At 35.3% G+C, this 24,710-nt stretch overlaps 1 protein-coding gene across 1 annotated transcript in view; it reads right to left on the reverse strand.

Moving 5' to 3' along the window:
* Positions 1-6,775: 6,775 nt before the first annotated feature.
* Positions 6,776-24,710, reverse strand: part of FSIP2 (fibrous sheath interacting protein 2) — an 86,802-nt gene continuing 68,867 nt past the window's right edge. Inside the window, exons 21-24 of the mRNA XM_082690936.1 lie at positions 16,591-16,637; positions 13,031-13,074; positions 9,629-9,698; positions 6,776-6,971 (exon numbers count right to left, since the gene is read on the reverse strand). Of these exons, the coding sequence (XP_082547062.1) occupies positions 6,835-6,971; positions 9,629-9,698; positions 13,031-13,074; positions 16,591-16,637 (298 nt within the window). The 3' untranslated portion in view covers positions 6,776-6,834. The remainder of the gene's footprint in view (positions 6,972-9,628; positions 9,699-13,030; positions 13,075-16,590; positions 16,638-24,710) is intronic.

The raw sequence follows: 24,710 nt of genomic DNA on the forward strand, positions 1-24,710 counted from the left end.
TGAGTTTACTACCTTTAATAAAAAAAATCACCTCATGTTCTTACCTTCTGTCACAAATTGTGTGCCCTCTCTAGAAGCAAAGCTTCTGGTATGGTGGTCAGCCATGCCTGGAGAAAACTGTCCCCGCTGACCAAGATAAAGAGAGAGAAGGTAGGGAAGAGCCTCATGCAAAACCAGATCTCCTTCTGTTCTTATTTTTTGAAGAAGAGGATTTATTAAACTCTTCAAAGCCATGGTCAAAAGTTCCAGCAAATTCAGATAATAATCAAGCACTCAAAGAAAACTCTAGTCTCTTAGTCTTTCTTTCTTTTTTTTTTTTTTTTTAAGATTTTATTTATTTGACAGAGGGATCACAAGCAGGCAGAGGGGCAGGCAGAGAGAGGGGAGGAAGCAGGCTTCCTGCGGAGCAGAGAGGCCGATGCGGGGCTCCATCCCAGGACCCAGAGATCACGACCCGAGCCAAAGGCAGAGGCTTAACCCACTGAGCCACTTAGGCACCCCTCTTAGTCTTTCTTTAAGTTTTCTAACATTCCTTTCCGTGGGCTTTTGTGGGATATCACTTTGCTTATTGGGAAATAAACTACTTAATCTGCAGCATCTTAGTTGTTTGCATGTTTAAGTAGTATCTTTTGGTTATATATTCAGTCAATTTAAACAATGTGTCAGAGAACAAATAGTCTATTGAAGATAACTTTGTTTCATTTGAGTAAATATTGTTTGTGTTTCCTTTATGATCACTGCTCTTAGAATAATGTGATCCTTAGAATGATGACCCCTGAATTATTTCTGGCAAACTTCAGTCATTCCAAGCACTCTCATATTATATATCCACCAATGAAATCCATTACCTAAAACCTTGTTTTTGGTCACAAAACAGAGCTATCTTGCAATTATAATAGTATTTATCTGTATATATGTGTATGGGTGTACTTGACAAATTTTATAATCATATTAAACTTAAAAGTTTTGTAGTTGAGATGTAGGTATTTTGAATGTTTAAGACAAGTAGACTAATTGTTTTCATGTACCTTGAAATATCTGAGGGAATTTACATAGTGAAATTTGTAAACTGTGGTAAGTGTTTAATATTATTCTGCACTGCCAAAATGATAGAATAATTGAGTATTGAACAAAGGACATGAGTAAAAGTAGTGCTTTTAATTTTAACACAAATTACTGTATTTACAAGTAACCATTGTAAGTGACAGATTATAAATTGTCTTTACAAGTTTAAGAAGACTTAGATTTATAAGCTGGATAAATTGAACACTAAAAACAAAAATATAAAATCAGGGCCTAGAGTATGAAGGCCCTATTGTTGACTATGTACCTATCTCCCAGTTAAAGAATATAACACATTAGCAAAAATTTTATCCATTGCATCATTGTACACCAAAGTAAGTCTCAAGAAAACTAAGTAGAAATTAGGGAAACAGGAATGGGGAAGCAAATGGAAAAGGGAGGTCTAGGAACTGACCTTAATAGGGAATTGGGGAATGGAGGAATGGTCAAGTAGTCAGTTTTATTAAGAGCTTTATTTTACCAAATACATAAATTATGTTCCAGAATTATATTTTTAATTGCTTTAATTGAATGTAACCAGCAAATGAAATCAGATTTTCTTAGATACCTGAGTGTGAACTCACAATCTCTATTTATGCAGTAATAAGTTGGTTCAGTAATTGGTCTCCTTTCTTTAGGAAAAATGCAAGTCAGGTATCAGGCAAAGAATAATTTGATATAAATTAAGAAAACAATGCCTTAAAATTTCCTTCTATTTCTATATGCACTTCTGACCATACTGCAGAGGAAAATTGCACATTGCATTTGGTCATAAAATCTATCCTTTCCCCAAAATAGAGTATGATTTTAAAACTATTGACCAACTAAGATCCTAAATTAAAACTGGTGTATAAAATTAGCAATTTTAGGACATCTGGCTTTAGGACAGGGTAAAAGAAGAGAGAATTGTGGTATATATGAAGATGTACTTTAGATATTCTTTCTGTCCTTTTTTCTAGGATTGCATAATGCATATTTTGGTCTGCTTCATGGCATCTCATATAGGTCCTTTAGAATATATTTTTTCTTTTTTTTCAAATCCTCAAACCAACTTCAGTTGGTTTGGTCAGTCTTAACTTCAAGTTCACTGATTATTTCTGTTCCTTGTTTAATTTTGCTGTTGAACCCCTCTAGTAAATTTTTAATTATTTTACTCTTCACCTCCAGAATTTGTGTGGTTCCTTTTTAAAGCCATTTTTTAAAGTTATTATGGTAAAAGTAACAATTTTAACAAAAGATAACCATTTTAACCTTTTAAAAATGTATACTCAGTAATTAAGTACATTTACAAATGTTGTACAACCATCACTTCTATCCATTTCCAGAATTTGGCCATCCTCCCAAACAGAAAGACTGCACCCATTAAGTAATAACTTCCCATTCCACACTGTCTCCAGTTCTTGTTAAAATTTATTCTTCTTTCTCTATGCATTTTCCTTTTCTGTGTAAGTAGAATTATATAACACTCCTCTGTGTCTGGTTTATTTCACTTGGCATAATGTTTTCAAGTTTCATACATGTGTAGTATGTATCAGAATTTTATTTCTTTTTAAGGCTGAGAAATAGTTTTCTGAGGAAATGCCAATTTTCCACAGTGGCTTTTTGATTCCTTTAATGATCTCTACTTCTTTATGGATATTCTCATTTAGTGTATACATTGTTGTTCTGATTTCCTTCACTCTTATATTTTCCTTATATATTATATTATATTATATTATATTATATTATATTATATTGTCTATATTTTCCTTTAGCTTTTTGAACATATTTAATAAAGTTGTTTTGTACTCTTTGTATAATTAACCCAAAATCTGGATTTCCTCATGATTTCTTAATCCTTTGTTCCTCTAAATATGCCATATTTCTTTCCTGTTTCCTGTTTTGTTTACTGTTTCCTGTGCCATACTTTCCTGTTTCATACTTTCCATGAGTTATTTTGTTGAAAACCAGACATTTAAATATTATAACATGGTAACATTGGACATCAGATCTCCCTCTTTTCCAGGGCTTGTTTTTTGACTGTTGAAAACTGTACTAGTCCATTTGTTTACTGACTTTCCCAAACTATTTCTCAAAGGCTATGTTTCTTGTCTTTTATGGTCACTGAAGTCTCTTATCTTCATGTTAAGCTAGTTTTCACAGAGATTTCCTTGAGCACCAGGAACTAAAACACACATATGCCAAAATCAAGAGACAGACATTTGACCTGCTGAGCCACCCATGTCCCTTGGCTTCCCCTTTTATGAGCAAGGTCCCCTGCTTTTTTGGTTAGAGTTTCTAAGTCATGTGAAACCTAGACAAGTGTCTTACATCCCTTATTCAAGTGTCTCCCAGACAGGTTGAGGTGGACATTCATATGTAGTAATTTTCCTATAAGGTTTGCTATGCTCCCTATGGAACTAGGGACCAAAGACTTATACTTAGGTTGCAGGTTTCTTTTCCAAGACTGCTACTATACTGAGGAAGAGTTAGAGCAAGGACAAGTAAATACACCACAAATCTTTGCTACCACTTTAAAGTTACTAACTCTTTTCATGTTCAGTTCATTGCTGTAAACCTTTGACTATTTTCCAGAATTCTGAAAGAGTTAATTTTGACAATTTTTGCTTTTTTGTCACTGTTTCTGTGGGAGATGAGAACTTGGAGCTCCTTACTTTCTTTTGCTGCATTGGATGTTAATGAGGATTTTTTGGTTTTGTTTTGTGTTTGTTTGTTTGTTTGTTTTATAAATATGACTAACAAGTGTCTGAAATTATGTTTGGATCCATTTTGGTTGGCTATTCTCAAGATAAGAAGTAATTTTTACTAGAAATTCAATGCCAAACTAAAGTTGATTGAACTTTTCTTTTTCTAATTCAAGGTATATTTTAACAGAATGCTCTTGTGCCTTCTTGGCAATATATTCAATAACTAAAGTACTAAAGAGATGAACGTTTGAAATTTGTTTAGTGATTTTTTTGTAATCACTCATTTTTTCTAATGTACTTCCCTAGTAAAGTTTACTATTTTGAGAATTATTCTGTGTCCTTCACATCATACTCAACTAATTTATGGGTCCCAAATTTTTAGGGAAAACTACCACCAATGGCATCAATCTACCTGCCATCTATTTTTGACCAGCTTGAAAACAAAGAGTGGTTTTACAAGTTTTCTGAAAAAAATCAGAAGAATGATATTTTGTGATGTGAAAATTAAAGTTCAGATTTAACTCTTTATAAATAAATTTTCATTGGTTCCATTATTTGCTTATATATTTTCTGTGGCTGCTTTTGGGCTACAAAGGCCCAATGGAATAGCTTTGAAAGAATTCATATACTCTGTAAACCTATGGTGTCTATTGTCTAGGCCTTTATATAAAAAATTTGCCAACTTCTGTTTAGCACAGCATAAACAGAATCAACAATCTAAGATGTCTTAAGCTCAAAGAATGTTACTTCTAGAAATTTCAGCTACCAAAAAATTTATCAGGTGCTAAGCTTTTTTCCTCAATTTAATCTTTGATACTTTTAGCATCTTTTTCACTAGGTTAGCCAAACATGCCCAAAGTTTCATTTAACACATGACATTTAACACAGAGCCTTTCTTTTTTTCTTTTTTTTTTTATTAAGGCTTTTCCTCAGACTTAAATTTATCCATAATTTTAGCTACATTTTTCATAATTTTGACAATTTTAACAAGTATTCTTAACTTGATGCTTCTTCTTCTACATGAGTTGGAGAAAATTGGAAGTCTCCTTTACCATTAAAAAAAAAAAAAAAAAAAACCCTCATAAAGAGCACCTGAGTTGAGTTGTTCAGTTGATTAAGCATCTGCCTTCAGCTCAGGTCATGATCTCAGGATCCTGGGATTGATCCCCACATCAGGCTTCCTGCTCACCTGGGGAGTCTGTCTTTCTCTCTCCTTCTGCCCCTCCCCACTGCTCATTCTCTCTCTTAAATGAATAAATAAAATCTTAAAAAAAAGCCCACAAAACTTCCTATGAGTACATTATTCTTATAAATCTTTAACTACAGAACTATGTGAATCAGAGTGCTTTGAAATCAGAGTGAATTTCAGCTGTGAGAAATTTGCTTATTCCTATATCAACTTTTAAAAAGATGGATAAAAGCTTTGATAAAAAAATTTTACAGAAAACTTTTCTGTTATGTTATAAAAGACAGCTTAAAAACATATAGAACATATGTGGTTTTGATTACATCTGTAAGGATACTTTCAACTTAATACTTATCAATTTAAGCCCAGTGGTAGAATACTTCTGAGAATAGTTTTGAACTGGACTGCCAGTCATTTCTCATCAACTAACATTTTTGAAAAGCTCTGCATCTGTAAGATGCATGATTTTGTATGCTCTTTGAGATCAAATAATTTGAGGTTATTATAAATAGACTAAATTACTAATAGAATCACTTCATTATCATTAGAATGTAGAAATTCCACCTTACAATCACATCTCTTTCTCTGGAGCTCCCTGATGCCCTCACTAACTTTATTAAAATCCAATTTTGTAAAGCAACATTTTCTCAAATTTTTCTACTTTAGCACTGGCTGCTGTCAAGAAAATTTTAGATAAACAAGAAGATGTCACATTCTCCAAAAATTCATGAATCAGCATTAGGGTAGATAGTGCTGTTTTGGATTTTTTTATTTTAATTTTTAAATTTTCTAATTTAAAAAAAATTAATTTTTTATTAACATACAGTGTATTATTAGTCCCAGGGGTACAGGAGTTTTCAATTCCAGTGGCAAACATGCTAAAGTTGGATTCATATCACGAAGTAGCACATTAACTGCTTTTGAAAAGTTTCTTTTGTCAATGTACTAGCTATTCCTCTTGTTAAATTTTCATTACTTTTTATGATCTTACAAATAGAGCCTTTATTAATATTTATGAAAAAATATTTATTTGAGGATTTAGTGGCCACTGATCAATAATTTGCTTATCGATGGTAATTTATCCACAAAATACCTTTGTCTTTTCTGCAATTTTCTTTTCAAGTGAGAGGAGTCATTTTATGCATTTTATCCACAGTAATTAATTTCTTCTAGCTGGTGCTTTATCTATAGTTGGATCTTTTTGCTTGGGAGATATTTTATAAACTGATGAAACATTATCTGCAGATAGGAAAGTCTGATTTCTTATATCTAGTATACTTTAATTTGAACCTCCAAATATACCTTTACAGTGAGCTAATCAGTTTCATAGCTGTGTTATTCTATTGAGTGTTATCTCAATTTTCTAAGTATTTTGGTGAAAATACCCTCCAAAAACTTAACAGGAAACATCTAAGGGCATTTGGTGGTTGCTTAAGTGCTAACTGGTTACTTTGTACACTTTTTGTCTCTTTATCCTAATGACACACAGGTAATACTAATACCCTTCTTCTACCAAAATGCTTATGAAAAGCATTCATTAAAACTTTCTCTTGGGGCGCCTGGGTGGCTCAGTGGTTTGGGCTGCTGCCTTCGGCTCGGGTCATGATCTCAGGGTCCTGGGATCGAGCCCTGCATCGGGCTCTCTGCTCAGCAGGGAGCCTGCTTCCTCCTCTCTCTCTGCCTGACTCTGCCTACTTGTGATCTCTGTCAAATAAATAAATAAAATCTTAAAAAAAAAAAAAAAAAACTTTCTCTTACCCAGTTCTCTATTGGACTTTCTTTTGCTATTAAGATTTTGCTCAATTTTATAAATATCATCACATAGAACAGTATGTTATGCTTTTAAAACCATTTTATTTCCTAAGGAAAGTAAGCATGGTTATATCAGTTATAAAAACTTCAGTGCTCATCCTGGTGAGGTGGTGAGGAAGATTTGGAAATATTGGTGTTAGTTCGAGAAAACACCTTTGACAGAGCTGAAGATACCTTTGCCAGCATTTTAGATCCTTGTTTGGAAATACTAGGCTTGAGATTTTCTGTGGATAAAGCAAAAAAGTAATATGGGAATTTATTAGACATTCTAATTGAGAGAAGGTATATTACAGAATTGATGATTTAGAATTCAGAAAAAGACATTCATGCAATACTTCATGGGATTTAAAAACAACAACAATAACAACAAAAACCAGGGGTGCCTGGGTGGCTCAGTGGGTTAAGCCTCTGCTTTTGGCTCAGGTCATGATCTCAGGGTCCTAGGATCGAGTCCCGCATCAGGCTCCCTGCCAAGCAGAGAGCCAGCTTCCTCCTCTCTCTCTCTCTGCCTACTTGTGATCTCTGTCAAATAAGTAAATAAAATCTTAAACAAACAAACAAAAAGCATTCACAAAGATTCTTTTGATTTGGCCCTGCTAATGTCTTCTGGGGAAATAGGAAGGAAATAGGAAATAGGAAATTCTCCTTTTTTGAATACTGAATCTTGGCAAGGTTAAATACCTAGCATAAGGTCATACGAGTGGAAAATGGCCACACTGGGAATAGGATCCAGCTTCTGACTCTATATAGCATAGTTACACCTTCTGTATTTTGATGCTTCTTTAGTCAGGTATGCAAAGAATGTCTTTCTTTATCTAGCAGAACACTCTTAGAAAATGCCTGATGAGCTAAACTTACATGAGAAAGTAACTTTCAACTCTATGCAGTAAGACTATCCATTTCAGAGTGCTTATGTGCAAGTACAAGTGCATTAAAATTGGTATAATTTCTCACCTCCTTTGGGTGAATTTTCAGTTAGCTAACTTTAAGTAATTTTTTGTTATGTGAGGTAACACTGTATAGATAATAAAATATTTTTCATTTAGATTCATTTTTCTACATGACTTATTCAACACATGGGGCCTTAAAGAATATAATATTTTAATTATCACAAAATGAGATTTTTACATATAGACATATAAAGACAAAAGTGAACATTTATGTACTTTTTTGAAACTTTATGATGGGGCATAAAAACACACATGAGAGTAAAACCAATATTTTCTTAATTCTAATGCATGCCAAAGTTCATGACTGTACCTCTTGCAGTTACTTAGAGATGTCTTTTTTGCAAGATAATATTCTATGATTAAAGCTAAGATAGCTTATAGTAAATTTCACTATGAAGAACAAAAAAGCATATTTAGGTTTTTAACTACATAGTTATTAATTATAATAATATAATATTATATATAACATACTTAATATAATATACAAATTATATACATAATATACAATAATAATAATAATAATAATAATAATATAACTATTATTTTAAAAAATAACCTAAGAATTTAAAAGGAAATAGCCAAAATCTGCACTGGATAAGACACAAAAGCACGGATGAAAGAGAAAGAAGTACATTCTGAAAAAGTAAGATAAATTTTTTATTGATATGATTGAGACATTGTTGCAAGACTTTTGAAATTCTCATTGGAGAAGTTAAGGAGCTTCCATTCTTAAAAATTGGTGTTCTTATTAAAAATTCAGATTCCTGGGCACCATTACTCAGAGATAGTAACTTGGGAAGTCTAAGAGAAGGCCCAGGAATCTGCACTGTTAAAAAATACACTGGATGATTCTAATGCAAAGCAGTTCCTGGAAACACATTGAGGATACTGCCTCAAATATGCATCCATTCTAGATTCCTTGTACCTTATTCAAGACCAATGGTGGCTAGTATCATAAGTTAATAACATACATGAAGCTCATCCCTATAGAGAGTAGTGAACCCTGTGTTCTTTTTGTAGCAAAACTATAGACTATCTTTGATTATTACCCAACATGGGGCTCATTCTGGGAAGCAGTGGCAACAATATAGAACCACATTATGGAGGCAAGCAAAAATGGAGGAACAAAGTCAGAAGATCTGTTTTGGGCCTTAAAAACTCTCCATTTGTTGACTGTGTAAACTCAGGTGATTATTACCTCCATTTTCTGTTTTGTAAATTAGGGATTTATGATTGACAGAGGGAGAGTAGTATGGTATAGGGGATATATAGACAAGTTTAGTTTTGTCTACAAAACATTTCACAAAGCTTTGAATGATCTGATAAAATTTAAAAGTTGGGAATTTTCACATTATACTTTCATCTCCAGCTTCTTTTGAAAAAGGCTCAGACCTGAGCTGGAAAAGCAAGCAACAACCCAGGTTGTCAGTGATTGGATTATCATCTCCTCCTTTAGATGGGACACCCCATCTCCAGTGGATCCACCCCCCTGCTCAACCTATTCCTCTTGTTTGTAGTAACTGTCTGGCTCCTGTGGTATTTGAGTGTATAAATTATCATCATATTGAATGTGTTTAAGCTCTGAAGTTGGGCAGTTCTGTGTTTGAATCCCAGCTCTGCAGCTTATTAGCTATGAGGTGATCTTGAGTAACCTGCTCTTGCTTTCCTCTTCAATGACTCTCACTCTCCTCTTTAATAAAATGGAGATAACTGGTACCTAATAAATGTTAGCTCCATTATTTGTTATGTGGTTTGAGGTTAAAGTAAAAGAACTACATAATGAACATAATAAACTGAAAATGACTATACACACATACATATACATAGTTAAGTATATTATTTCAGTCTCATTACTCAATCTCAGGTGTCAGTACTAGAAGAGAGAAACCAGTCATTCCAGGAGGAATGCTAAAGTATGGCAAATTTTGTACCTGGAATGAATTCTTTTGAGGAACATGCACTCTCAGTATTATTCTTGTTTCCTTCAAAGATGGTGATAAACTGCCAAGACAAAGCAAATTATATAGTTAGTGTGTTTTGGACACTACACACTAGAGATACCTAGAAACCCCCAAAAGATGTAGTACAACCACTGCATAAATAGCATCTATGCTCTGAAGCCCTAGAATTATTCTCTGAGTCTTAGGCTCATAATTTTTGCCAATTAGGGCACCTAGGTTTGACCCTTGTCATAGATGTGGGCCTTAGCCACCATTAACTGATGACCAGGCATCTTACATCACAAAAAAATACCGGCTCTGTCTCTCCCCTCACTCTTTTGGGTGGATTGAAATAAACAAAGAATTATAAATTCTTTTCTAATGCGAGAGATAATGGTAAGTGGGGAAGGAAAATGGATGTTCACTGTGTAACTCCAGTTCCTTGTTATGGAAATCTTAGGCATTTTGGGGTCTGGAGCAATGAAGTGGCTATGGGGACCTAGTCAGTTAAGGAACATGGCTCAGATACTAGTTTTACTCTGTAGGCCTATATCACTTCTTTGAATGTAGCAGCAGCAATCTTCTCAGAAATGTATAAAATAAACTGAGGTATGTTGCTGGGCTTCCCTGTAAATATTTTATAATACTAGTTATTAAATAAGGAAATCAATGAAGAGAAATGAATAAAGGCCTAAATAAAGAAACATAAAATATGTTATACATAGATTATGTAAAGAGCATCAGATATTATAAAGATTTTATTTATTTATTTGACAGAGGGACACAGTGAGAGAGGGAATAGAAGCAGGGGGAGTGGGAGAGGGAGAAGCAGGCTTCCCGCTGAGCAGGGAGCCTGATGTGAGGCTCAATCCCAGGTCTCTGGGATCATGACCTAAGCTGAAGGTAGACACTTAAAAACTGAGCTACCAAGGTACCCCAAGACCATCAGATATTATAAGAGTTTTATCAGAGTTCCTTCATGAGGACTTTATGCAACTTATTTATTAATATATTTCTGGATAGCTGAGGAATGAAGTGGAGCTGAGACTATGTAAAGCACTGATTCTCAGTATTGGCTTACAATAGTTACATGTGGATTTTTTTTTTTTTAAATATGAATCCATGGGTCCCACATCTCCAATTGAACTTAAATTTCTGAGGATGAGGCATATATTGATATCTTTAAAAAAAATGTCTGCATGTGTGAGACTGACTTGAGAATCCTTAATCTAAAAGCAGAGGGCAGATGCCACCAAGTGTCTCAGATGAGTAAGTAATGTAAGTTCTGGTGGAAACATGAATCTTTGCACTAGGTTTAAGAGTATATGCCATTTCTTGATGGAACACTGTTATTATCATTGCTTTAAGTTTCTTTCTGAAAATTCTAAAATCTTGGCTGCATTGCACTTGGCATCTCATATCCTTTCCCTTAGAAGTTGTAGACATTGTCTTATTTCTTTACATGTTATGTAATTTTGGATTCTATCTTGGGCATTTAAAATAATTTATGAGATTCTAAGAACTCTTAGTATCCTCTGGAGATGGTTGAGTTTTTTTGTCTGTTTTTGTTGTTGTTTGTTTTTGTTTTTTGCTTTTTTGCTTAACTAGGTAGCTAACCTGCTTAGATTCAGACCATATATCCTACCCTGCCTTCTATGGCAGTGCTTCAAATGTAAATTCAATTTCCAAAGCCTTGGCAGTGTTTTTTTTAAATCTCTGTGTATGCACCACTATTAAAGCTATAGTTCAAGTTCTCAAAGACTTTTGTTTATACAAGCTCATGTCAGTTCCATACATGCACAGCTCAGGAGAGATTTTTCAGCAGATTTTTAGGGGCTCCTTTTTTGATGATCCTTTCTAATTATTATTTTTTTTAAATATCTCTAACACTCATAAGTCCCCTTTTCTGTTTCTATGGCTAAATGCTGTGGCTACCCTCCCTGTGTGCTATCTCACACATCCCATAACTGTATCCCTGTCTAGGGTGAAATGACAAAAGACAGCAGAGAAAAAAGTAGATTTCCTTCTAATATTCTTCAGGTTACTGGAGACTTTTCCTATTCTGGTCAGAAGGAAGGATTTTCTGTGAGCTTTAAGTGCCTCAGCAGCCTCTGCTGCCATTGCTCTGTAGCTTCATGTCTGAAACTTGCCTTGAGGCAGAACCAAGCAGGAAAAGTGTGAAAAAAGTGAGTTTCTTCTACTTCACAGTCCACAGGAACTTGTTCATAATTTTCATCGGAGAGCAATGTTTTCTCCTGAAGATTTATTCTGCCTATTCTTTCTAAGTAATTCCAGGATTTGAACTTCTCTGGATCTAACTAAACTAGGAGATAGGGGGGCAGGGGACAGCAGGAAACTCATAATGGTATTGGTGATTCTTTGAGTTTTTACTTCCTTCCTCAAACTCCAGCTATTATTATTTCAGCATCCTCAGTAGTTGTCCAGCGTTTTTGGTTGTAAAACGAGAGAGATGAGGTAGAATGTGCTTACTCCATCTTACTTTGAACGGGGTTGGATATATCAATTTCAACCATGTTTCACCATGGAAAAAGCTGCAAGTGAGAGAGGAAAGGCAAAGAGCCAAAAGGGTCCAGCTTAGTCAGGGATTCAGCCTGGCACAAGGACCAGTCTGTAATCAGCTTGTCAGTCCAGAGATTCTCTCTCTGTTATTTCCAAATGATTTTACTTGGAAAATATGGTCTAAATGAAGCCCGAGGTTGTCAAATAGATGTTTATATTCATAAATGAGCATTAGGTTGAATGAGGAACTAGCCTAGCATCTTCAGGAATTGGCATGAGTAAGATTTGGTTCTGAACACTACTCTATTGGAAATTTCTAAAAAGGGTTAAGGAAGAGGAAATTTCCTGAGTTTATGGTGAAGAGTAGCTGGGCCTTTTGGAAAGCTGCCTTTAAACAATCAGTCTTTAGAACACAGAAAAATAGATGGAATCTGTACGAATTTTCTGCAAGCCCATTTCCTCTGTTTTTGAAGCTTCTATTCCCTCCCCGCTTCCTCCAAGTTCCTCACTTGGAGTCCACCTGCCCTAGACAGGATGGAGTGACTCTCTGTAGGGTTTTCTTCAGAGACTGCAGTAACAGAGTTTAGGAACGGAATGTACATAGGTGCTAGGGAAGAACAGTGGCCTATTCTGTGCACATATGCAAGGAATAATTTAATTGTAAAGTGAGAATTTTGATTAGGGGATTTTTCCAGTACCATGCACGGGTCTCAGCCAGAGGGAGATACCTGAGCAGGAAGAAACTGTGCATAGGGGTACTCTTCCTGATGTTCCTCAGATCGTACCACCCAAGCCCAGATTTGACCTTGAAAATTGAGCTATATTCACCTGGACCCCAAGTATACCATTTATAGTTTATTGAAAAATATTTACCTTGACACTGTTCGAACTCTCTGGTGTTTGCTCTTGAGAAGTTCCTGTTGGGAAGGGGGAAAAAAAAGGAAAAATGTTTTTTTTTTTTTTGTTTTGTTTTGTTTTTTTTGGGGAGGCATGAATAGTACTGAGACAAACCTGGTCTTATTATTTTTCACCAGAAAGTTCTAGAATTTAGGCAGGTAGAAAAAATTACTACTACTTTCAGTGTATAGACAGTGAGAATAACATAGAAATAGGTAAGATCCCTGGAATTATGGGGCATGTCTAGATCTTCCTTTCGGAATTATGAAAGATGAAATATGATTTGGTAGGAGAGGCAGACTCCATAACTTCAGAGCCACATATTCATGCACAACTACTCAATTTCTATAGGCTCATTTGTTTACATGTAAAATGAGAGACTACCTCATAGATGATTCCAAGGGGCCTTGCAGCTCTAATGGTCTACATAGCTAATTAAAAGCAGATAATTGGCACTAACAGGAAAATGCTGGTCTTATGAAATAATTTGAGTGAGAACCAGGAGAATTTTGAAGCAATACAAAGAGGAAATCTGGAGGAATTGCTACAGAACCAAAAATTGCCCAAGTTCCAGGAGAGGTTAATTAGCCTGTAAAACAAATTTAGACTAAGGAGTTAGAAATGATGAGAAAATTTTTACAAAAACGGTCTACTGGGGAGGCAGAAAATCTGAGTCTGTGTCTTAGGTTCATTTCTTAGAGCTGTATGAACATTGGCAAGTTGAATCTAACTTATTTGACTCTGTTTCCTCTTTATGTAGAATGTGAATGAGACGGTCTTCCCTGGCTGTCTCAAAAAAGGATGCAATCTTATATAAAAATATTGTGCATTGGGTTGCCTGGGTGGCTCAGTGGGTTAAAGCCTCTGCCTTCAGCTAAGGTCATGGTCTCAGGGTCCTGGGATCGAGCCCCACATCGGGCTCTCTGCTCTGCGGGGAGCCTGCTTCCTCCTCTCTCTTTGCCTGTCTCTCTGCCTTCTTGTGATCTCTGTCAAATAAATAAATAAAATCTTTTAAAAAATATATTGTGCATTTTATAGAAATGTAATCATCAGGGACCAATATATGGTCATTCTCCGCATTATCCTTTGGATCAATGTAGGTTTTGGGGAAAAAATTTGTAGTAGAACATCAATTAACTCAGATATGAGAGGGACTGATGATTGCACTTATCTGACAATATTGATAAAATTTTATTGTTGGTTGATAATCTTTTTAAACTGCCTGACTCTATATTGCACATAATTGAACTAACTGACTTTTGCTTTTAAATGACTAAGGGTATTGGGTTTACTTCCAGGGCTGTCATTCCAAATGCTAGGTTTTTAAGTTTCTAGGCTAAATCACTATCAACTTCCCAGGATATACTAGGAATTTGTTTTGATGAAAAGTCAAAGAAAAAAACCCTGATATTTGAGGGTCTCAGGTATTCAGATTTATTTTATTGTATATCTAAATGAAACAAAGAATCTAATTTTCTAGTCCTAATCTCTCCATTAAACTCCAATCTTAACTATCCTATTTCTTATGTGATACCTCAACTTGAATATCTTAATGGGTACCTCAAGCTCAGCATAACCAAATCTTTTTCTTAAAGATTTTATTTATTTATTTGACAGAGAGAAAGAGCACAAGTAGCAGAGAGGCAGGCAGAGAGGAAGGAAGCAGCTTCCCGCTCGATCCCAGGACCCCAGGATCATGACCGGAGCCAAAGGCAGTCGCCTAACTGACTGAGCCACCCAGGTGCCCCCCAAAACAGAATTCTTGTGCCTCTCATTCATTAGTCCCATTGTCCCTCCTATTTTACTAAATGCTCCTTCTATTATATTGCCTATTTTAGGTTCTTGGGAATACAGCTGTAATCTTCATGGACCTCACATTCTAGAAGGAGAGAGTGAAAAAACAATTAATGTTCTGTCAGATAATTATAAGTGCCAGTGAGAAAAATAAGCACAGATGCAGAATAGTTAGTACCATGGTGGGAATGAGGCCACAGTGTCAGAGTATGGTCAAAGAAGACATCACTGAGAAGGTGAAATTTGAGCAAAGACCTGAAGGTGAGGGACTAGCAATGTAGATGTAGGGGGAGGAGATCTTACACAAGGATCCGCAAAAGCAAAGGCCCTCAATGCCTGGAATGTTTAAGGAAAGCAAGGCCCATGAGGCTGGAGCAGAGAGCCAGAAAGAGACAGAGATTGAGGAAGTTAGGTAAGGTTGGGGAGGTGATGTCCAGATGAGGTAGGGTTCTGCAAGCTATCGTGGTTTCTTTCACTTTTGTCCCAGATGAGATGGGGAACACCTATCAATATCTGGAATTATCTTGTTTATGTGGTTACTCTGTAACCCCAGGTTACAGTGTAAATTCTATGAGATTAAGGACTGTGTCAGTGTTGTGGGATTCTGGAACACAAAGGAGATACTAAGTATTTGAATGAATGAATGAATGAATGAATGAATAAGGATTGAACTGGGCAAGTGAAATATTACTGAAGGATGTAAAAATTAAGCATAATCATTGCACAAAATTGGAAAAGAAAACAATAACAACAATACTGCTTTTATGGTCAGGATACTTAGGATCCAGAGTTGGCTCTGCCTCAGACTCAGAGTAACCTTGGCAGAACTGCTTCATCATTCTTAGCTTGTGTTTCCTCACGAAAACATGAAGGGTTTTGTATAGAATGATTCCATACTACCGGTACGATTAGTGATTATTGTGACATCTTCTGATTATGGTGTGTTTATGGGATTCTGGCATATTTATTGCTGTTCTAGGAATCATCTTAATTAAAACAATTTCACTTCCAAGTTGAGACAATTTGCTTTTAAAGTAATTCCTTGAGTGGGCTGTATGTCTGAAATAGCCAAATGTGTGGTTTGAGTTTTAAAGCCACTTTACAGTCAACATGACACTCTACCTCTTATACATATGGTCATTGTTGGAACCACATTGATCCTCTGAGGTTTCAAAAAATAGAGAATCAAAAAGTTCTTAAATATTCTAAGGAGTAGGTACTATTTTAAAAATACCGAAGTCTATACTAGTCAGATATTAATGTGAGCAAACAACTTTAGGTCTAAAAACTCCCTTACCCCCACACACTTTTTGTACATTTTGGTAGGACTAAGCACAAAGGAAGGATAAGAAATCATTAAATCCTAGTATAATGGATTCTGGCTCAGATAAAAGCTATTGTATGGTGCATCCTTATTTTATGAATATTTTTCACAGGAGCATAGTAAATGTGAATTCATAACATCACACCATTTTCTTGATCAAAATTATTAATAAAATCTTGATAACAATTCAGCAAAGGCAAACTAGTTGGTTCATTTTAACACCTGAGTGATGTAGTAGTGGATTATTTTCCAAAAAATAGGTAAATTCCCAGGAAAAAAAAATTATCAACCTCAGGTCTGATAACTAAAAATATCATCAAAGCAGTAAACAAACAAAAAGCAATAGCTGAAAAATTCATTAAAGCAGTAAAGCAGTCTTTTGAATGCTTTCTAATTTAAGAAAAATAATAAATCTAACCTTGTAATAATTTGTCACTTGAATCTGAGGTAAAATCTTCAGTCTCACTAAAACAAAAGAAAGAGCACATTTCATTTTCTGTGTATTTATTGAATAAAGAAATCACTGGTTAAGCAAAAGAACAATCTGTCAGTTATTATTTGTATGGAAGTAAACCTGGAATAATTAATCACTCAGTTCCAAAATCAAATGAAAATTATTTCTAAATTGACTTTTCACTTTTAATTTTGGTTAAATATACATAACATAAAATTTGCCACCTTAACCATTTTTAAGTTCTGTACTTGAAGACATTCTCTTTGTTGTGCTACCATCACGACTATCCTCCAGAATTTTTCATCTTCCCCAACTGAGGGTAACTCCACATTACCCACCCCCCTGTTCCCAGGGACCACTTTTTACTTTGTGCTTCCATGATTTCACTACCTGAGTTATCTCATATAAGTGGAATCATGTAGTATTTGTCCTTTTCGAACTGGCTTATTTAGTATAATGTCTTCAAGGTTCCCATGAGAAGCATGTGTCACAATTTCCTTTTTAAGGCTTAATAGTATTCTACGGAATGTATATATTACATTTTGCTTAACCATTCTCTTGAATGACTTGAATTACTTCCAGGATTTAGCGGTTGTTAATAATGCTGCTTATGAATATGAGTGTATGAATATCTGAGTGACTGTTTTCAAATCTTTTGGGTATATATCCAGAAGTGTAATTGCTAGATCATATGGTAACTCTATTTTTTGATAAACTGTCATATTGTTTCCCATGGCAACTGCACCATTTTAAATACCCAACAGCAATGTACAAGGATTGCATTTCTTCACTTTCTTGCCAACATTTGTTATTTTCTGTTTCTGGTTGGTTTTGTTTTCTATTTTGATAACAGCTATTCTGATGGGTGTGAAATAACATCATATTGTGGTTTTGATTTGCACTTCCCTAATGATTAGTTATATTGAGTATCTTTTCATGTACTTCTTGCCCATTTATATATCTTCTTTGAAGAAATACCTATTCAAGTCCTTTACTCAATTTTTAATCAGTTTTTTTTATTATTTTGTTGTTACTGAGTTATAAGAGTTATTTATATATTCTGGGTAGTAATCCCTTATAGATATATGATTTGCAAGTATTTTCTCCCATTCTTTTCACTCTGTCCTTTGAAGCTAAGTGGCCTTGGCATGTTTATCAAAAAACATTTGGCCACATATGGGAGATTTATTTATAGGCCTTTTATTTTATTTCTTTTTTTTATATATCTGTCTTTATGTCTGTACCATAGTGTTTTCATTACCATATCTTTGCAGTAAGTTTTAAAATCAGTAAGTCTAACTTTGTTCTTCCTTGTCAATGTTGTTTTGGTTATTAGGAGTCCCTTGAAAAACTATAGATTTTAGAATAAATTTTTTCTATTTCTGTAAAAAATGCTATCAAATGTAATTCTTATAAAAATGCTAATCTGTAGAATTCTTTGTGTAATTATTGACATCTTAACAATAGTAAATCTTCGAATTCATGAATTTTTTAAGTGCTTTTAAAATTTTTTAAATTTGAGTATAGTTGATATGCAATGTTACACTAGTTTCAGGTGTGCAACATAGTGATTTGACAAGTTTATGCATTATGCTGTGTTTACCACAAGTGTAACTACCATCTGACCCCATACAATGCTATTGATTATATTCCTTATGCTGTGCCTTTTATTTCTGTGACAGTCATTCCATAACTGAAAGTGTGTATTTCCCACTTATCTTTACTTCCTTCTCCTTTGGCAAGGATCAGTTTGTTCTCTGTATTATATTTATAGGTCTGATTCTGCTTTTTGTTCATTCATTTTTTTTTAGATTCCACTTATGAGTAAAATCATATGGTATTTTTTCTTTCTCAGTCTTACTTCATGTAACATAATTTTTCCATTAATTTTTGTCTCCTTCAATTTCCTTCAGGTATGTTGTGTAGTTTTTAGTTTTCCATTTTGGATTCTTTGTGGTCATTGTATAGAAATGCAATTGATTTTTCTGTGTTGATTTTGTATCCAACAACTTCGATGAATTCATTTATTCTAAAATTTTTGTTTCTTTTTTGTGTGGCATCTTTAAGGATTTTCTACATATAAGATAATGTTATCTGTGAATAGAGGACATTATACTTCTTATCTTACAATTTAGGTGCCTTTTATTTTTGTTTAACTGCTCTGACCAGGACTTCCAGCACGTTAAATAGAAGTGGTAAGAGTGGGAAATTATTTCTGATCTTGAAAAATCCTATAGGCTTTCACTCTGAGTTGTGTTTTCCATATATGGCTTTTATTATTTTGAGGTAATTTATATTTTTAGTTTGTTGAGTTTTATTATTTTGAAAAGATGTTGAGTGTTGTTAAATGGTTTTTCTGCATTAATTTAGATGAGAATGTGTGTGTGTTTTCTTCATCTTGTTAATATGTTGTATTATATTTTTTATATATTGAACCTCCGTTGTACTCCTGGGATAATCCCACCTGAGTCATGGAGTAAAATATTTTAATGGGCTGTTGAATTCTGTTTGTCAGTAATTTGCTGAAGATTTTTCCATCAACATTCATCAGGGATATTAATCTGAAGTTTACTTGCAGTGCCTTTTTCTAGCTTTTGGTATCAAAGTAATGCTGGCTCATGAGTTTGGAGATATTCCATCCTATCCAGTTTTTGTTTTTTTTTGAAAGAGTTTGAGCAGGATTCATGGTAATTCTCCCTTAAATGTTTGCTGGAATTCACCAGTGAAACCATCTGATCCTGAAATTTTCTTTGTTAGGTGTTTGATTACTGACTTAGTCTCCTTACCAGTTATAAGTCTGCTCAGATTTTCTATTTTTTTCATAATTCAATTTCATAATAGCCATGTGTTTCTGGGAATTTATCCATTTCATCTGAGTTATCCAAATTGTTGACATATAACTGTTCATAGTACTTTCTTCTAATCCTTTCATTTCTGTAAAATCTGTTGTGATGTTTCTGTTTCTCATTTATAGTTTTAGTTTTTTGAATCTTCTCTTTTTTCCTTAGACAATCTTACAATAATTTTGTCAATTTTGCTGGTCTTTTTGAAGAACCAACTCTATGTTTCATTGGTTTTATCTATTATTTTTCTATTTTGAATATTTTTTATCTCTGCTTGTTATTATTTCCTTCCTTATACTAGTTTTGAGTTTGTTTTTCTTCTTTTAGTTATTTAGGGTATGAAGGTAAGTTGTTGTTATAAGAACTTTTTTTTTTAAAAGATTTTGTTTATTCATTTGACAGACAGAGATCACAAGTAGGCAGAGAGGCAGACAGAGAGAGAGGGAAGGAGGTTCCCCACTGAGCAGAGAGCCCGATATGGGGCTGGATTCCAGGACCCTGAGATCATGACCTAAGTCAAATGCAGAGGCTTTAACCCACTGAGCCACCCAGAGGCCCCCAAGATCTTTATTAAGAATTTACAGCTATAAATTTCCCTCTTAGTACTACTTTCACTGCACCCCATAAGTTTAAGTATATTTTCATTTTCATTTGTCTCAGATATTTTCTGATTTCCTCTGTGATTTGTTCTTTGATCCATTGGTTGTTTAAGAATACGTTACTTTTTACATATCTGTGAATTTTTTTCAGTTTTTCTTCTGGAAAATATGTTGTATTACATATTCAAATTTTATTCCATTGTGATTGGAAAGGATGCTATGTATGAATTTTTTTATGTATGAATTTAATATTTTAGAATTTTTGAACCCTTGTTTTATGATCTACATATGGTCTCTCCTGGAGAATGTTCCATGTACACTTGAGAAAAATATTCTGCTGTTGTTGGGTGGAGTGTGTTCTGTATAGGTTTGTTAGTTCCAGTTGATCTATCATCTTGTTGAAGTCCTCCAGACATTCCATCTTGTTATTCTGTCTACTACTGAAAGTAGTTTATTGAAGACCTCTCTTACTGTTGGAGAGCTAGAGCTGTCTGTTTCTCTCTTCAACTTTGTTGGTGTTTGCTTCATATATTTTGGAGCTTTCAAGTTTGTTCCATATGTGTTTATAATTGTTACATCTTCTTGGTGAATGAACCCTTTTGTCATTATAATAATATTCTTTGTCTCTTGTTTTTTACTCAGAGTCTCTTTTCCTTGATATTAGTATAGCTAACTCTGTTCTCTTTTGGTGTCTGTTTGCATAGGGTATCTTTTCCTATCCTTTCACTTTCCACCTATGTGTGTCTTTCTAGCTAGAGTGAGTCTCTTAAAGACAGTATATACAGATCTTTGAATTATGATGGGGTCACATCCTGATAAACCTATTATAAATAGTCTGTTCTTGGTCTTTTTTTTGTTGTTTGCTGGTTGCTTTTTGTTGGTTTTTTATTTTTATTTTATTGCTTATTTTAAAAATCATTTTATTTTATTTCATCATGATAAGTGTACTCTTTAATCACCATCTCATATTTGTCACATTCCCACAGTCACCTCTCATCTGATAATCATCAGTTTTCATGCTCTATAGTTAAGAGTCTGTTTCTTGGTTTTTCTCTCTTTCTTTTTTCCCCACCTTTGGTCATTTATTTCTTAAATTCCAGGTATGAGTAAGATAATCTGATATTTGTCTTTTTCTGGCTGACTTATTTCACTCAACATTAAACTCTCTAGCACTACTCATGTTATTGCATGAGTTTTTCTTTTTCTTTTTTCTTTCTTTTCTCTCTCTCTCTCTCTTTTTTCTTTTTCTTTTTCTTTTTTTTAAAGTAAGCTCTAGGACCAACATGAGGCTCAAACTCATGAACCTGAGATCAAGAGTTTCATGCTCTAATGATTGAGCAAGGCAGGTGCCCCTGTTCATGTTACTGTAAATGGCAGGATTACTTTTAATTTTTATGTCTGAATAATATTCCACTGGATGTGTGTGTGTGTGTGTGTGAGGGAGAGAGAGAGAGAGAGAGAGAGAGAGATCTCGATATCTCGCCTCTTTTTTATCCATCCATCTATTGGTGGACACTTGGTGTGCTTCCACAGTTTGGCTACTATAAATAATGCTGCAATAAATATACGGGTGCATGTATCCCTTTGAATTAGTGTCTTTGTATTTTTGGGGTAAATACCCAATAATTCAATTCCTGCATTGTAGAGTGGTTTTATTTTAATTTTTGATTAACCTACAAAAAGTTTTCCACAATGGCTACACCAGTTTGCCTTCCCACCAACAGTGCAAGAGAGTTCCTTTTTTCCCACATCCTTGCCAGCACTTGTTTCTTGTATTCTTTTTTTTTTTTTTTTTTTTACTTTTCCTACTACTTTATAGTCTTCCTTTCCACTCACAGAGTACTTTTTAATATTTCTTGTAGGGCTGGTTTAGCAGTCATGTCTTCCTTCAGTTTTTGTTTGAGAAACTCTCTTTGTTTGAGAAATCTCTTCTTCTGTTCTGAATGATAGTCTTGCTGGAAAAGTATTCTTGGCTGCAGATGTTTTCTTTTCAGCATTCTGAATATATCATGCCACTTTCTTTTGGCTTGCAAGTTCCTGCTAAAATGTCCACTGATAGCCTAATGGGGGTTTCCCCTTGTATGTAACTGTCTTCTTTTCTCTTGCTACTTTTAAAATATTTTATCACAACTTTTGCCATTTTAATTAGTGTCTTGGTGTGGACCTCCTTAGGTGGTACTTTTGAGGGGATCTCTATGACTCTTGGATCTGGATATTTGTTTCTTTCCTCAAATTAGGGAAGTTTTCAGCTATTATTCCTTTAAATAAATTTTTCTGCTGCCTTCTCTCTCTCCTTCTTCGAGCCATAGAATGTGGATGTTATTATGCTTGATGGAGTCACTGAGTTCCCTAAAACTATTCTCAATTTGCATATTTTTTTCCTCTCCTTTTGTCAAGTAGATTACTTTCCATTCTCTGTCTTCTAGGTCATTAATTTGTTCCTCTGTTTCACCTAGCCTGCTAATTATTCCATCAAGTGTATTTTTAACTTTATTTATTGTGGGTTTTTTTCAAAGATTTTATTTATTTATTTGACACAGAGAGAGAGAGATCACAAATAGGCAGAGGCAGGCAGAGAGAGAAAAGGAAGCAGGCTCCCTTACTGAGCAGAGAGCATGATGCAGGGCTTGATCACAGGACCCTGGGATCATGACCTGAGCCAAAGGCAGAGGCTTAACCCACTGAGCCACTCAGGCACCCCCATTTATTGTGTTCTTGATCTTTGATTGGTTCTTTTTTTAAAAAAATCTCTGTATTAAATATCTCACTGATGTCTGCCATTTTTTTTTTTTTTTTTTTTTTGAGAGAGAACAAGTGAGAGAAGGGGGTGGATAGAGGGAGAGAGAGAATCTTAAGCACTCCACACTGAGCATGGAGTCTGACACAGAGCTTGGTCTCATGACCCTGAGCTGAAATCAAAAGTCAGATGCCCAACCGAATGAGCCACCCAGGTGTCCCCAGTGTCCACAGTTTTTTTGTTTGTTTGTTTGTTTTTTTTTTTTTTTTTGTAGTCCAGTGAGTATCTTTGTCATCATTACTTTAAATTCTCTATCAGGCATATTATTTGTTGCCATTTAACTTTGGTCTCTTGCCATGGTTTGGTCCTGTTCTTTCATTTGGCAGATGTTTTTCTGTCTCCTCATTTTGTGTAACTTTTTGTGTCTGTTTCTATGTGTTAGGAAAAATTAGCTATTCACTTGCTCTTAATGATAATAGCCTTATGAAGATGTCCTGTAGTGCCCTGCAGCACAGTATTTCCTGTTCTCCAGGGCCTGGCACTTCAGGGAGTATTTCTTATGTGTGTTGTGTGTGCTCTGCTGTTGAGTCTTGGTCTTTTGTTTTTTCTTTAGTCCAATTGTTTGCAGAGGCTATCTTTGCCTATTGTGGACAGCAAGGTACAGTGGTCTGCTTGCAAAATGAGACGTGCCTCCACTCCTGCTGGAACTGAGGTCCTGCAAAATACTCAGGGGTCAGGTGATGTGGTGTTGACAGGGTTTGAGCTGGTCTTCTGGGGAGGGGCCTGTAGTACCAGTACTGAGGTGGGCATGACTGAGAAGGGTAGATATGCTAAAGTATGTGTGTGTGTAGGGGGAAGGTAAGGAGTGTTGGTGCTGCACTGGTTCCCACAGGTGGCCATTGTTTATGCTGGGGATGAAGGGAGGGAAATGATACATGCTGGCTCCTTTGCTCCTGGAGGGGCTTCCCCATGATCCCTGTCTCTCTGGCCTGTACACTGATATGAACAAAGCAGTCCCTCCTGTCTGTCCCCTGCATTTTTCAAACTGCTGGTTCTATGCTGTATCTGCATGGGCTGTTTGTCATACTATCTTTTTAAGGGCAGGGACTCCACTTCTTAACACCTCTGGGCTCTACCACAGCCAAGCCTACTGATTTTTTAAAATAATAGACTTTAAGTCCTGCTGGTTTTAAGAACTCATGAAATTCAACCCCTCTCACTTTCAAAGGCAAATATTATGTAGATTAAAGCTCCCGATTTGTGAGTTTCCCATTGTGAAAAGTCTGACCTTTCTCTATGCCATTGGCTCCCTCCTTCCTGCAGAAGGCCATTGTCCATTTTGTTCCCAGACCCTTTTTACCCTTCCTACCTTATTTGATGTGGACTCTTCTTTGCCTTTAGTTGTGGAGTTTCTTGTCCCAGTCTTCAGGTCATTTCCTGGGTTATTTACACTGGCATGGATGTTTGCTAGTTATATCCAGGGGACAAGGTGAGCTTTGGGTCCTCCTTCTGCCAACTTCCCAGCCAAACTTCAAGGACTCCCTTTTGTCAGATCTTCTTTTAAATGTTTTATTTCCCAAGAATGCTTCCCATCATGCTTCTTTTCAGGGCCTTCAATATTCATTGTATTCTTTTGCCAGTAATCTCTTGCTCTCAGGTGCATCTTGTAGTCCTCTGTGATTTTCATGCACTGTGGGACCCATCAGCTGCCTTCTGTGATTTCCAGGCATAGTTCCAAACTATGCCACTGTCTCAGTCTATTTAGGTGAAACAGAAACATTCCCTCAGCCAGCCCACAGCTAGCAGAACAGTGCAAACAAGTTCCAGTCTGCTTTTTCCATCCCAAGGGAGGGAACTAGGAATTGGGCTATTTCTTTCCAACTGTGTCTTGTCATGTTGCAGAGG

This window comes from Mustela nivalis (genome assembly GCF_964662115.1).
Source record: "Mustela nivalis genome assembly, chromosome: 11".
NCBI classification, from domain to species: Eukaryota; Metazoa; Chordata; class Mammalia; order Carnivora; family Mustelidae; genus Mustela; species Mustela nivalis.